The sequence below is a fragment of the Tamandua tetradactyla genome, chromosome 2, assembly GCF_023851605.1.
Source record: "Tamandua tetradactyla isolate mTamTet1 chromosome 2, mTamTet1.pri, whole genome shotgun sequence".
Taxonomy (NCBI): domain Eukaryota; kingdom Metazoa; phylum Chordata; class Mammalia; order Pilosa; family Myrmecophagidae; genus Tamandua; species Tamandua tetradactyla.
The window spans coordinates 192,454,225-192,469,911 of NC_135328.1; the positions used below are offsets into that span (position 1 = coordinate 192,454,225).

The 15,687-nt window shown below is 42.5% G+C and overlaps 1 protein-coding gene across 6 annotated transcripts in view; it reads left to right on the forward strand.

The window, feature by feature from the left end:
* Positions 1-15,687, forward strand: part of PHC2 (polyhomeotic homolog 2) — a 146,306-nt gene that overhangs the window by 108,044 nt on the left and 22,575 nt on the right. For 4 of the 6 annotated variants that reach the window (XM_077150404.1, XM_077150403.1, XM_077150401.1 and 1 more), the window contains 2 exons: positions 4,471-4,892; positions 5,163-5,328. In XM_077150404.1, the coding sequence (XP_077006519.1) occupies positions 4,471-4,892; positions 5,163-5,328 (588 nt within the window). Of the gene's footprint in view, positions 1-4,470; positions 4,893-5,162; positions 5,329-9,811; positions 9,900-13,714; positions 13,869-15,687 lie in introns of those variants that run through there. The other 2 variants (XM_077150407.1, XM_077150406.1) reach the window with 2 other exon arrangements.

The following is a 15,687-nucleotide window of genomic DNA, read 5'->3' on the forward strand; positions in this document are numbered from 1 at the left end:
CCTTTGTCAAGATTGGCGGTGGTTCCATTTACACCAACAGTCTCTTCAAGCCCTCCAAGACTTCTCCATCAATCTCTTCACAGTTCCTCCAAAGTCTTCCCCTTAGCCATCCAAAACACAGTTCCAACAGATCTGGCATTTGCAAACCGCAGCAGCACCCCACTCTCCGGTACCAACTCTGTTCTAGTTTGCTAGCTGCCGGAATGCAACACACCAGAGACGGATTGGCTTTTAATAAAAGGGGATTTATTTTGTTGGTTCTTCAGAGGAAAGGCAGCTAACTTTCCACTGAGGTTCTTTCTTACGTGGAAGGCACAGGATGGTCTCTGCTGGTCTTCTCTCCAGGCCCCTGGGTTCCAACAACTTTGCCCGGGGTGATTTCTTTCTCCATCTCCAAGGGCCCGAGCTGAGCTGCAAGTGCTTAAATGAGAACGCAATGTAGCACAGTCTAGCAGCTTGGCATTCCTCATCTCAGCACTTGCAGCTCAGCTCGGGCCCTTGGAGATGGAGAAAGAAATCACCCCGGGCAAAGTTGTTGGAACCCAGGGGCCTGGAGAGAAGACCAGCAGAGACCATCCTGTGCCTTCCACGTAAGAAAGAACCTCAGTGGAAAGTTAGCTGCCTTTCCTCTGAAGAACCAACAAAATAAATCCCCTTTTATTAAAAGCCAATCCGTCTCTGGTGTGTTGCATTCCGGCAGCTAGCAAACTAGAACACATCCCAATTTAAAATATTTTAAAATGTGGGGAAAAAATAAGAACCAATTTTTAAAAAGCAGTGTAATATGTTTAAAAGATAGCACACGTTAAATCATGAATGGCTCAAACAAGAAAGGCATGTAGGAATTCTGAGAGAAAAAACATAATTGAGGGTTAAGGCAAGCAAGTAAATAACAGAAGCAAAGCCTGGGCCAAAGAAGTTGCAGCCTTAGATCACTGAAACAGAAAGAGAGCATTCCAGAAAATAGAAGCCAAAACGCCGCAAAGAGACATTAAGTTTTATGGAACAATGAGTAGATCAGGTAGGTTGGATTGAAAGTTACTGCAGGAGAGTAGTGAGAAAAGATTGGACACTTGTAAGGTCTTCAGTAAATCAGAATGTTGATAAAACCAAAATTAGCCATGGGCTTATACCCAACTCATCCATGTGTTGGCTCTGAAGAGGAAAAGTTTTGTGAGACAGACAAGGTAGAGTCCTGCTATGTTGTAATTAATTCATTCATTCGGCAATACTCATCGAGCACCTATTAAATTCAGAGTACTTTAAAGGAAACAAATGAATCACATAAGTTCTGCCTACAAAGAAGTAAGTCATTTACTAAATAACTATAAGATAGGTTTTATCATTATCCCCATCTTGCAGATGGTGACCCAAAGAGGTCAAATAACTTGCACAGCGTCATATAGCTAGGCACTCAAATCCAAGCATTCTGGTTCCAAAGCCCACATTTGACTGTTATGACATGCTCCATTTCTGAGGATAGTGCAAGGCAGAGTCACCTCAGTGACAGCTCAAAGAAAGTCCTGTTAACTGTAAAGGGAGGGAAGGGCTGACCTTTGGAAAGGTGACTAAGATTTGATTTGTGGTACTCTAGACAGTATAAAAAAGGGCATAAATTCTGTATAGGTGACAGTGAATAGTAACATTTGCTTAGATCAAAGAATTTTTTTTTAAGTTAATGATTATACTGTAGGGAGATCTCAAACGACAGAGGCTTTAGACGTCTGTAGACAAAGGAGAGTCCCTGGTGGTTTTTAATCAGGGATCAGAGCTGTGCCTTAGGAAGATTATTTGCCATTTATCTATAATATGGATTATAGAAAGAAGAAATGAATCAGAGAGAAAGTAATTGCAATAGTCTACACAAAAGGATTTTTGAGCCAGGATAATGCTAGAGTTAAATCATGGTCTTTCCTTTTTAGTAACCTCAAAAACTTAAGAATATATACTCCCCCCAAAATACCTTGGGTCCTTTGATCGATGGATTTATTTCCAGCATTAATATATACTAAAATCATTTGTCCTAAAACAGTTGCCCTCAGTTTTCAATCAGCACTGAAGAGGATATATAATGGTGGGGAGCAGAGTGGAATAGGAAGGAAGCACAGGAATTAGAGGAGCAGAAATCCAGGAGTTCTGTTCCCAATCTTTGGTAAACAAGTGGGTATTTTCCAGAACTGTATTCTTTAGGCATTATAGATTTAGAGCTTTTTCCCTCTCTAGCCCTCTTTTTCCACCAAATCAATCCTGAATTTTAAACTATTCTTATATAATAGCCATCCCTATCAAATTGTAAAGCTGGAAAGGATTTGAGTGATCACCTAACCCAGACCTCTTGTGTAACAGATGAAAATCTGATGCCAACTAGTGGTTGCCATGCCATTGATCCTCTCACCTTCCCTGAACCATTTCCAGCTCTCACTTAAGATGGGGAGCTCCTAAATGACTGTGTTCCAGATTAATGTGAATTCATGATTTTGTTTTTAGGGAGAGAAAGTTTTGGTTGAGTATTCAGTGATGATGCCCACCTTTTTGGCTTCTAAAACAAAACATGCATGTGTGTCTTTCGGATGCCTTTCAATATCTTCTTCAGAATTCCATTTGCAATGTCTTTGTGTGATACATTTTGAGATATTCAATGTGGAATTAGGACACAGGGCTGGAGGTTGGGATCAATGGAATTTATAATCACCAAATGCCTATAATTTCCACTTGGATATTCTACCATCACTTTAAACCTAACTCATTTCCCTCAAAACCACATCCCTGTTCAAGTTTCTCAATTCCGTCATTCACTCCAAACATCCAGACTAAAACCTTGGGGGCCATCTACATTCTCCTTCTCTGACCAAAATAATCAGTCACTAAGTACTGTTTTGTTTTTCCTTTATACTGTTTTGTTTTTCCTCTTGCCTCTGTCCTTTCCTTACCATTCCTATTGCGGTTACACTTAGAACTCCATGTCAGGCTGTGATGAGATAGATAAAAACTTCCATGTAAACAGACAAAATTCAAGAAAGAAGGTGCCTCTCCAACTCAGTTTGAAATGTGCTTATTTCGCACCTCTAGCATTACAGGATCCTTCCAAACGTTACCTCAGGACCCAGAATTTGCCTTTATCTTTACTGGCTGTGAGCCTTTGATTGTAAAAATCCATTTGTGAGCTTCCAGCTGTGGCCCTCTTTGCATTTGCATGGCACAGCCTCTCCTGCTGACTCTCCAGCTATGGGAGTCTCAGTGGAAGGCAGCTTTTAGACATGCCAGATTCAGCTGAACTGCTCTCATCCTAAACTGCTTGGATGCCACAAAACAGAGTGCTCTGCATGAAGACAATCTCTGAGCTGAATTTCCTGAATCTCTATTGTATGCAAGGCATGAAGCTAAATGTTGAAGGGATTAAAAAAAAGTATAAGAATCCTGACCTCAGAGGGCCAGCCTGGTTAAAATGGAAAACGAAAAAGATAGCAACCTGTGAATTCCAGATCAGGACAATACTCACTTATCAGTCATCTACTTCTAGATGTCAGACAATATGTTAGGTTTTGGATCAATAGAAACACATAAGTTTACAACCACAAGGGGATAGTGATCTGGAAGGAAAGATTATAAGAAGTAATTATAACCCATGTAATATACATTATTTTGATAGAGGTAAGCCCAGGATACTTTGAGAACCTAAACCAAGCTGAAATCATTTATAATTAGTTAGTAATGACTGAGCATGACATTGTGCCAGGCACTGTGCTGTGCCCATTATGTCATTTTCTCACAATTTTTTTTTTCTCATTTCAGCCTTATAATAACTATCAGGGCAGAAACTATTATTATTTCCAATTTTTTAGATAAGGAAGCTGAGGTCTAAAGAGGTTAAGTAACTAGCCCAAGGTCCCACAGTATTTAAGAAAAGGACCTGGTCATCCAGCCCTGGTCTGCCTGATGCAAATGTCTGAGGCCACTGTGAATCCAGCTCTTCCTAGGGAGGCCTGGCCTGGGGGGAGCCAGAAGGATGAATATGAGCTAGCCAGGCAAGGGCTGGCTTAGGGGTTGAGAGGCAGTAGGTATTATAGGCACAGAGATTAGCAAGTAAAAGGCATGGAGGGGAGAGAGAGAGAGAGAGAGAGAGAGAACATAGTTGCTCATTGTAGAATTCTGAACACCTGGAATAGCCAAAGAAGGCTTCACAGAGGAGGTGAGTGCTGAGTTGGGCATTGGGGGACAGGAACAAGGAGCCCAGTGTTTCAGCATAGGGAGAAAGGAAGATAAAAAAAGAGAGAAATAAAAAGGGGCCATGGCAATGACCAAGCCAGGTTCTAGGTAAAAAATGAAAGAGCTTAAACATCAGACACTGAGTTTGGGCAGACTTATTTATTTAGATGTGGGAGGGACACGGCTGGGGGAAGGTGGTGGTAAAGGACATAGCAGAAGATGAAGTCAAGCCATACTACCTAACCTGGGTCTTTCCCCCTTCAGCCTATGCTCAGCTACAGCCACATCAGCTCCTCTCACAGACACCATCAAAGCACCTGCAGCCCCAATTTGTGATCCAACAGCAGCAACAGCAACAAGCACAACAGCAGCAGCAGCAGACCCAGCAATCACGGCCTGTGCTCCAATCTCAGTCCCAACCTCAGTTCACCTCCATCCCTCCAAGCTTGGCTGTACAGCCCAGCTCAGAAGCCCATGTCATGCCACTAGGCCCAGTTACATCCACTCTACCATTCCAATGCCCCACTGCCAATCTCCACAAGCCTGGCAGCAGCCAGCAATATCACCCTCCCACACCAGATGCTGGGCCTCAGAATGGACATCCCGAGAGCCTGTCCCACACCCCGCAACGCAGGTTCCAGCACACATCAGCTGTCATCTTACAACTACAGCCCGCTTCGCCAGTGGTGAGTAAGCTGATCCCGAAGTCCAGGGAGCAAATGAGGAGACCACAGCTCAGGCAATCCCACAGACCCCATTTGGATATGTTTCTGGGTAGGCTGAATGTTGAAGTCCTTTCTGGGTATTACAAGAAAGTTAAGGGGATTCGCTCTAAATCTGGGGTGACTTAATCTTAAAGTCTTTTTCTGCTACCCAAGCTCCACGAGAATGGGACGTGTCCAAGAACATAAAGGTAGTTCACGAGAAGACCATCTCTCTGTCCTGTCCCTTAACAGCCCCAGCAGTGTGTCCCAGATGACTGGAAGGAAGTGGTGCCTGGGGAGAAGAGTGTGCCTGAGATTCGGTCTGGCCCATCACCACATCAGCAAGCCATTGTCACTGCCATGCCTGGTGGCCTGCCTGTACCCAAGAGCCCTAACATCCAGCAGCCCCCAGCTCACGGTATGAAGTGTAGCAGGGCCCCTGGGGGAGGGAAGAAAGTCTGCCTTCCTTGCCATCCTTTGGCACATTTCACTGGCACATCTAGAATGGGAGGGTAAACTATTACAGGTCCAAAGAGGCAACAAGGGGGGCTGGGTAGGTGGAAACAGAGGGAGAAAATGAGACAAACAAAGGATAAAGAAAGAGGAAGAAAAAATGAATAAAAATGTAGAGAAAGAAAAGGAGAGTTGAAAATTCTAGAGTCACACTGAGGCATACATGTCATTGCTGTTAGATGTATCTGAGGCCCAATATACACATGTAAAGTTGAGAGTTGAGGCGGTTACCAAATTTTCTCAATCCCCTGCTTCATTTAGTTTAAGAGTGAATTTTTGAAATTAGAAATATGGCAAGATATATAGCTGCCAAAGCTTTTGAGCTATGGAAATTGTCTAGGGATAACTAGATGGGGATTCAGCTTAGGTTTGACTCATGCAAGCATCTTTGAAGAAACTGCTCAGCTCTGGAAATACCATCTGTCTGTTTGTGAGTGCCCAGTTACAAGTGGACTTTTCAGTGATTTGGGTTTCAGGAGACTGGTGGATCCCTCTCCCCTGATGGGGGAGTCACAGCAGTACCTCCACCTCCTGCAGGGATCCATTTGCTTTCTTTCCCCTTTTTGCCAGTTTGCACAGCAATCTTGGCCCAGATCTCTGTGGCACTATGAGCCATAGGCCGCTTAGAACTCAGGGAGGCAGCTCCAGCCATTGAGCCAAGTGTGTTCTGGACATTGGGGATGGGAGACCCAAGAAAAGAGTTTGGAAATTGAAGAAGGAGAAATGAGAAGAAAAGTGCTCTGAGACAAGGTAGAAGGAGAGGTTATAAATATCCTATAAGGAATTGGTAATGGAATCAAAGGAGAAGAAAACAAAAGAATATGGAGAAAATAATACTAGAAAAATTAGAAGACAGGAAGAAGGTCATCTCTTCTCTGTTTGCATCCTTGCAATGATGAGGGGTTCTCCATGTTGAAAAGTAGCCCATTTCATTATGGAATTATAGCAATTGCTCTTCAGATTAAGTAAAAAATCTGCTCTCCTGCAACTTCTTACCCATTGCTCATGATTCTGTGTTGTGAGTTAAAACTGAGTCAACTTCATACATTACAGCTTGCCAGTATTTGTAGATAGTTATCACGTCTCTTCCCCCTCCCTCTCATTAAAAAGAGAGAGAATTTCCAGTCTAAATATCTGAGATTTTTTACTTTCTTTTGTTTTTTTAACCAAGATATGTCAGGAACTACCTTCCTACCATAATTGTGATCCTTGAATATGCACATTTCACCTTTTCATTAATCCCCTGAAAGTGTGATACCCCAAAACTAGTCACCATAGGTTGACACCTGGGCCTAGCTTTGTAAGCCCTTTATGAGGACAGACTGTTTCCCACATTTATAGGGTATGCATTTGTTGTTCACCTACTAAGGGCCAGGCATATAGTTCTTTACTCACTTGTGGCAACCCTGAGAGATAAATCCCTATTATGCATTGGAGGAAATAAAGGCTGGAAGAGGCCCCAGGTCACACGGCTGTGGAAGAGCAATGCCATGGTCCACCCCTTGTGTAGTAACTCCCTTGCCTTCCACCATCAAGATGCTACACCTGTAGCTCCACGTTAACTCCTTGGACTCAGTGGGAATGAGACTATTGGTTCACAGAGGGTTGCATTTTTAAATTTATTTTATGGACTTTTTTCATAAACTGCTATCATGCCAGGACTCCTCAGTCTCAGACTTGTACAATTTATATTTTGAACCAAAATATAATTAATTCTATCAGTTAAATGTTATCTTGTGAATTTGGCCCATAGTTTCAGCCTAACAAGAAAATAAGAGTTATAGTTAAAAAAATAGCTAACACTTATTGAGCCCTTTCTGGCAGGCTGTACACGTCTTTACTCATTTAACCCTGACAGTAATCCTTTGAGGTAAGAACTTTTATTATCCCTACTTTAAAGGTAAGAAAACTGAGGCAGAGAGAGAGAAAGTGCTGGAGCAGAAATCTTTTCCATCTGAATCCTGTTCTTCATTAAACTAACTCTTCTATTTAACTTTGCTATCCGTAAATTATATAGCATGCTTCTTTGTCTTTAACCAATTAGCTGATAGAAATATTGACTAGGACCAACTGAAGACACATGCCCTGCCAGCAGGCTGCTGTAAATCAACATCCTTCATTCAAATATTTATTATCCAACAAATCCTAAATGCACTGACATTTGCCTACCTTTCTCCATCTCAGCCATAAACCTCCCAAAAATATTTCTCTGAAATGTAATCAAGGTGATATACACATAATAAACATCCTGCTCTTGAAGTACTATCTCATAAGAGAAGTATACTTTGCACAGTTGGAATAACTGTCAACCACCCACAACTTAAATATTTATTTCATATTTATTTGAATGCCTGCTTTGTGCAAAGCAGTGTGGCATGGGAGGTAGTACATAAAGAAATAAGATCTGTTTCCTACCTTCAAGGAACTTAGTCTGTTGGAAAAGATGAGAAATGTACAGGAAAAAATGACAATAAATGCTAAAATATGATAAGTACCATAGAAGGATTACTGATAAGTGCTTCAAAAGTTATGAAGAGGAAAAAGATACTGCCAACTAGAGAGCATCAGGATTAATTTCATGGAAGAATTGGTATTGTTCTAGAACAGTTATTGGTAAACTAGAGCCCAAGGGCCAAATCCAACACAGCACCAGTTTTTGTACAGCTTGCAAAGCTTTTACATTTTAAAATGTTTTTTTAAAAACCAAAAGAAAAATACTTCTTAATATGTGAAAAGCATATGAAATCCAAATTTCACTGTCCATAAATAAAGTTTTATTGGAACACAGCCATGCTCACTCATGGTTCGTGGTCTGTGGTTGGTTACTTTTATCTACAACAGCAGAAGTAAGTAGTTGCTACAGAGACCATATAGTCTGCAAAGTACAAAATATTTACTATTTGGTCCTCTGCAGGAAAAGTTTGCTAACTGCTGTTCTTGTATCCTTGAAGGATAGGTAGGTCTTGGGCATGCAGGGTTGGCGAAGGGGCAGTCCAGTAGGGAGGTAATAAAGTGTGAGCATATTTGGGAAATAAAAGGAAGTCAAATATTCAATCAATATTACCTTAGCTTATAAACAAAACAGTGTCAGAATTGCAAAGGCAGAGGGAAGTAGAATGTGAATATTAACGAAAGAGGGGTTTCAAAATTTGATATGTGGGGTAAAGGAAAAAAAGGGAATGGGAAAAAGAAAAAGGGAGAGAAGTAAACAAGCGGTACATAATATGTGTAAAACGTGGAAATAAAGGAAAAGGGATGGGGGAGAGACAGAGATAAAGAAAATGAATAAGAATGCTAAGAAAGGCAAGAAAATAGGGGAAGTGTTTGGAAAAGAGAGTTCAAGAATGGAAACAGAAATTTGTCATCTATTCAGCAACCCTGAGAACGCAGGGGAGGGGAGAATTGTGTGTCCAGTTGTACAGCTTTTGTATCTTCCATAGCTCTAAATGTGCACCGCCAGGACAATTTGGTCTTCCTTAAACCAGGGTGGTTTAGGAAGAAAACTAATATTTGTTTGGCTCCTACTGTGTGCCAAACACTACAATTTATATATATTTCTTCAATTAACCTTCACAGTAAGCCTAAAGGATTTTCACTGTTTATGAAGGTGTAACCGTATCACTTTGGTCATTAATCTCTATGAAGCTCAGTTTCCAATTGAGAAGATAATGACTACTTGTAAGATTATTGTGAATAAGTTTCAGTGTGTGCATATAGGGCTCAACCCATATTAGGCGCTTAATTACTGGTAGTTATTTCCTCTAAGGCAACACAGATTAGTGATTTGGCCGCGGCGGGAGTGAGCCTACCAAGCCACAGCGAGGCTTTGGATGGAGGCGAGATGGCAGGCGTCCTCGTGGCAAGGCCCTCGCCTCTAAACCGAAACCTTGGCGTCCGTACGCCGCCACAGGCCTTCCTCTGCTCCGCGGCATCCGGCCTCCAGAGCCTTCCCGCGGGCAGGGAGGCGGGGCCGAGCGGCGGGGCGGGGCAGTGTCCGGCCCGCGCCGGCTCTCCCTCCAGCGGCCTGGTGAGGCCGGCGGCACAAAGGAAGCGCGCGGCCCAGCTTCCGTGCCTGCTCACCCAACTCCTCGACGGCCCCGCCCCTTGCGGCCTAGGCCACGCCCCGCGCCCTCGCTCCGCCTCCAGCGGAGGCGGCCGCGGGAGCCCGGCCCTAACGCGTCGCATTGTCTCGGCGGTGGCTGCAGCCCTCGAGCGCCCGCCGTGCGCGCGCGCAATCCCGGCGGCCGCCCTTGTACCCGTCCGGGCCTCGCGCCCCCGCCCCGGCCTCACGCCCAGGCCGCCCTTTGTTGACGCCAGCCGGGCCGGTGCGGTCGGATGCGCCGCGGCAGCCCCGGGCCCCGGCTCGGAGGCTCGCGGCGGAGAGAAGGCGGCCCGTTCGGGCCCCCGCGCGAGGCGGCGCCCGGCCGTGGGGCTGCGTAGGCCCCGCCCGGCCAGGCCCAGCCGGGCCCTGGACAGGTCAGTGCCCTTGGCGGGGGAGGGGTTCTTTCCAGGAGGGGGTGGTCGGAGACCGGGCTCGTCGCATTGCAAATCGGGCACCGCCCTCCGGTGCCACTCGCGGCCCAGGCCTACTTGACTGCCAGGCCGTGCCAGCCCGCGACTCTCGTCTTCTCTGCGCCGGGGAGGTGCCCTGCTCCCCCTCCTCCCTCGTCTGGGAGATGCAACCCAGCGTCTCCCTCCGACCAAATCTGACCCTGCCTGCCCTGCGCTGTCCTTGGAAGCCGCTGTTTCAACCTCGGCTGCCAAATGCTTCAGCGTGTCTCCCAGCCCTACTCTGAATCCACGCATACTCCCAACCTCGCCCCTAACATGTCTGTGTCCTCTCAGGGTTGGGGATTTACCGCGGGACGGTCAAGCCGTTTAGGGGCAGAGCTGCTGGCATCTGCTGTACTTTATTGGAAATGGACTGCCTATTGGAGGCGCCTGCGGCTTCGCTCGAGAGTTTTGTTTTTAATCGAGTTCAGTCTCACGAGGTTTTTAATTGGATGGAAAAGGACAAGCTGTTCTGTGCCTGAACTCTTCCATTTTTAGAAGAGCGTTTTCTGTCTTTCCCATGCCAAAGGAAGATGTACCGTATTTGTTGATTTTTTACATTAAAATCGGGATTTGTGAGATTCTCTGTTTAAATTGAGGTCCCCAGTGAGGGAAATAATTTGTCCAAGGTCAGGTTGCACCAACAGTGAAGCTACAGTCTGAACTAACACCTGGCTCCCGTGTAAGGTTGAATACAGTTTGTGCTGGTGATACCCCTCCATCCCAACTCTCACATTCCCACTTCCCCCACTCCTGTCCTTGATAACTGAACAGATTTCACTGACGTACCTTCAGTTCAGAAAACTTTACTTTCTTTCCTACTCCATACTTAGAATGTTTACCTTTTTCTCATATAGTGTCTACAGAGTGTGCTCTTTTTCTTTTCCCTTCTTTGCAAATCAGTGACAGCCTTCCCCTCATCCATCCTTGATCCTTAATCCCCTTCTATTAGCATATTAGGCCCAGAGGATCCCTTGTAAAGTCTGTTACCGACCTAAATCAAACATATGTCCCTGATTTTTCTAGGACAGCCCCAATTTAAAATATTCCATCTCACTGTCTGTCAGAGGAGTGTCTCGATTTTTGGTTTAGAAAATAATATCACTTTAACTGTACCTCCTGTCCTGGCCTTTTTCAGCCATTTAGCTCTGGGGCATACCTGTTTAATCCAATTATCATTCACCTGGGATTTTCTTCCCCTCCTGAGTCAACCCATATGTTAGAAATGCCAGAATTTCTAGGTGATCATGAAAATTACAGGCTGATGAAGCAAGAAAATTCCTTCTGCAACCCCGCCTTCCCTGTATTTTATTCCAATTTAGGGCAGCAAACCTGCGGCAGTACCTATTGACTAGGCCTTGGGTTTAAGTCACAGGGAATGTAGGGTTTCACATCATTTTTATGCTAGGATAGAAATTTAATGTGTTGGTTCTAAGACAAAAGATTCAGTCTCTATTGAGTCTTATGAGACCTACACGGCTTAGCGGTTTGGGTTCTTTCAGTTAGATATAACACAAATTTTTGTCTTCCGCATTGTGTAAAACACTCTCCAAGGCGCTATGGAGAATTTGAAAGTGATTTTAACGCGTGGCCCACAACATCTGAATCTATATTTGGAAATATTAGCACTTTTGAATCAGCTGATAAACTGTTTTCCACTGTTAATTTCTGCACTAAATCCCAGACCCTGAAAGGCGGGAAGCAGGGCATCTGGTTTGGCTCGTTCACAAGGGCTGACTTGTTTTACAGAGAGTCCAGCAGATGGGTAGTGGTGCTCTTTTGGCACCTGCCCTTTCTAGCACTCTTCGTCACGTGATTGCTGCCTCTCAGCCCACCCAAGGTCTATTTCCAGGTTCATCCGTTCACATTGGGAAGAATAGATGCCTTTAATCTCCAGCCTTGATCTTGAGAAAGTGGATATTTTCTTATCCACATATCTGTTATTGGGTTGGTTTCTCAGTTGTCCAGCAGTTTATTTTTAACTGTTGTTTTACTGTCGTCTGGCACATAGATGGTTAATGAATGTTAGTGTTTCATCATGTCCCCACTTCCCTGCCCTTTCTTTTTATCTTCAAGATCCTAGTTTCATTTCCAATTAACTGTTGTTAAGAGCACTGAATATATATATATATATATATATTATTTCTAAAGTAAAGGGGAAACTCCAGCCCTTCCTTCTCTCCCAGTAATGATCCTCTTGGCTGTCGGTCTCCTCAACCATCATCTCTGCATTTCAGTGGAGGATCACCTCTTAGGAAGATCCTATTCTACCTCAGTTCCATAGCTTTCTCCAGACTCACCTCCTCTGTCATTGACTTTCTGGTCTAAACTAATTAAACCCTGAGATTTCTCTTCTTGCCATTAAGACTCCTTCCCCCATCTGTGACCCTGCCTGTTCCTCTGGCTCAGCCCCAGAATCCACTCTTTCTCACACCACATCCTTTTTCCTGTCTTACTCATTTCCTGTCTCAGATAGTTTGCATCCCTTGGTGCTGATCTTTCAGAGGCAGTGGGAATAAACTAAGAGAAGAGGAATGAATGGATAGATGATCTTACAAAATTGAACTGTTTTTGCTTCTAACCTTGTCACCTCTCTAGGGTTTCTTATTTAGGGAAAAATAAAGATTATTGTCTCAGAATTAAGAATCTTTATTGTACGTTTTTGTATGTCTTTTTAATCCCTATTTTTTCAGTTACTCATGTATGAAGAGGACAGTGTGACTGCCTTGGATTCTTCCTCCAAGTCTCTGTCATCCCTTGGTCTGTGGGCTTCATGCTAGGCATTTGGTAATTATTTGCTGAACAAAGTTTACCCACCTCCTATCACAGTTCTTCACTGCAGCTCATATGGATCAGCAAGCCAAAATAAAATTTAAATTAAAAGCTAGGGAACAGGACGGAGGTTCTAACAGTATACTGTGAATACTGCTCTTGTTGGTATGATAGGTACCAAGGGTTTTCCCGACACCTTTTCAAGTCAGCACAAATTTACATTAAAACTCTCCCTGCTGTTCATTGCAAGTTAATCTCCAGGCAGATTTGGAGATTTTCTTCTGAAAAGATGTATCTGTTAGAGATGAGAGTAGGGAAAGTAAGAAGTCTTCATTAATGATAGTTTCTCTTCTATTCATTTTGTTTTGTGCCATCTTACAACTGTAAGATAATGATGATGATGTTCTGTCAGGAGGAATATCACAAAAGTGGTTGTAAAGAGAGACACACTTTTGTGTAGTCCTCAGGAGACTGTCTTGAAGTTAGAAGTCCCATGTCTGAGCCTGTCCACCCTTCCCACCTCTGTGAAAAAGCAGCATGAAGACTGATTGCCTTATGCAGTCTAACTCTGATGAAGTTTTTTGGGCCAATGACAGAAATTATTCTTCTGTGATTTAACATCTTGTTGATGGAACTCAAAGCTGGACTACCTCTCAAGGTAGAGGTCCAAACATTTGTAGATTTATGTTTTAAGACGCTTTTATGGCATGGTTTAAACTACAGTGTGGTTTATAATCAGCTAAAAAGATTAAGTAAGTTTTCGGTTTAAAAAAAAAAAAGCATGCCTTTTTAAAATTAGTCAAGAAATAGCCTGTTTTATAGTTAATCAAGAGTTACACAATTTAGAATTATTAGTTTTTAAGATAAAAAATATACTAAGAAACACAGCATATAATTCAAATAAAAAATAGTTGCTCTGTGATTCATTGTAAAACAGGCCAGAATAGTAAACTTAATAGTTTTTTTTTTTGTCCTCGTTCAAAGCATTTATAGTTAGTAAAAAAGGATTTTTCCTTTTCTTTCAATGTCTAAAAGAAGAGAGCATTCCTTCTATGTCTGCTGAAAAAAAAACTTGCTACAACAATGGACTGCCAGTGGTCTAAAATGAATCCAGGTGCTGAAGTGAGTCCCAATTTGCTATTAAGATTTTCTTTAAGACATCAGCAAATGTCTGTTTCTTGGATGATTTTCTTCTTAGCAGTAAAATATATTAGTTTATACTAAAAAGAAATGGCTATTAAATGACATATCATAACCAGCTTCTCTAGTAGGTAAGGACCAGGCCAGATACTGAATATTGAGACTATTGACAAGAAAATGAAAGTGTGCATGTGTGCTGAGTTATTTTTAAAGCTGTAGTTGCATGGCTCTTATATCTCAAATAATGTATAATTATATGTAGTAACTGATTTATTTGGCATATTTGCAATCCATATGTGGTCTGGAGTCATACAGTGATATTAAGACATTTTTAAATAATCAAAGCAAATGACATTTTAAATTAAAACAAAACTAATGTGAAGCAAAAAAAATTTTTTAATTAAGTCTACACTTGCGGATCTCCAGTAACCTGTATTAATTTGTTGTACCAATGGACTAGTGGTAAGGTAGGGTGATTGAAAGCTTAGAAAATGGTTACCAGAGGAAATGGTTAATGTTTTCCAGAAACAGAAATTAGCAGCAGGATTGATTTGCAAAATAAATAGTATCTAGCCCAGTATATAGAGAAGACAGCTGTTAGTGAGCCTGTGATTGGTAACCCAAAAAAAAAAAAAAACCATCATTAAGAACGTGATTGCCTTTCTTTGTTATCAACCTCAAAAATATTAGGAAATTTACTAAATATTCCAGGTGCCTTTTGTAAACTGGTATAAACCTACCATGATTTTATCTTGTCTTTTAAGCTGATTTCTTTTCACAGGCTTATCTACATCCTCATTACAAGGCCCATAAATTTATTATTGTCTAATAAAATGGTACTTCTTTTTATTTGTCCTGAAGTTACCTCTTTGGTGTTTCTGTCACTGTCTCTTGATACCTTGGACTTTCATGAAAGGACTTTATAGAAAGGGAATCTGGTGGTTGTCTTGACCTTTGAATTAATAACTGTTGAGGTTGAATTGAGTCTTTTATTTGCCCTAAAGAGCAGGGGTATTTCCATTATGTTGCGTTTGTTCACTGTCAAAGTAGAGGGAGCAATTCTTGAAGCCTGACCTCAAGAGTATAAGGAGGGGGCATCCTGAGTAGACTGAGGCGTCTGAGTAATGTAAATGGTATCTGAGTTTTGGCCAAGAAAAGAACAACCCTGCTTTGGAACTGTAGGAGATCTGACTCAGTGAAATGGTGAGGTGGGGCTGACTGTTTCCTCATCTTGTTTCTGGTCTCAGTGATCATTGGACTCTTGTGGCAAAACTGGACCAATTCCATTATATTGTACTTCGCATTATCTTATATAATCCACTCTGCAGCCACATGAAACAGATGTAGGTGGCCCATTTTATAGTTGAGAAAACTAAGGCTTTAGAGTAACTTGCCCTGGATTATAAGCTAGTATTTAAGCCCAGGGTTTTCTGGTCCCAAAGTCTTAACTGCCATATAGTACAGCTTCAAAATGTCTAAAGTAACAGGCATTTTACAATCTGTAAAACTCTAATATTCACTGTAACCTTACAAGACAGACTGTATGTTCCTTATATTTATGGATGGAGAAACTAAGTCTCAGACCGGGTACCAAGTGGCTGAAGCCACACAGCTATTCAAAGATGGAACCAGAATATGAGCCCAGGTTGATCACCAGAGCCAGTGCTCTTTCCACTCTGCCAGTCTTCCCTTTTGTCTGTTATCTTGATGTCTCTGTCATGGATCCTTTACCATTAGTTCCAGATATTTTTCCTTTGAAATCATGGCATTTTCCAGAGCACTGGGAGGTAAGAATACCTGG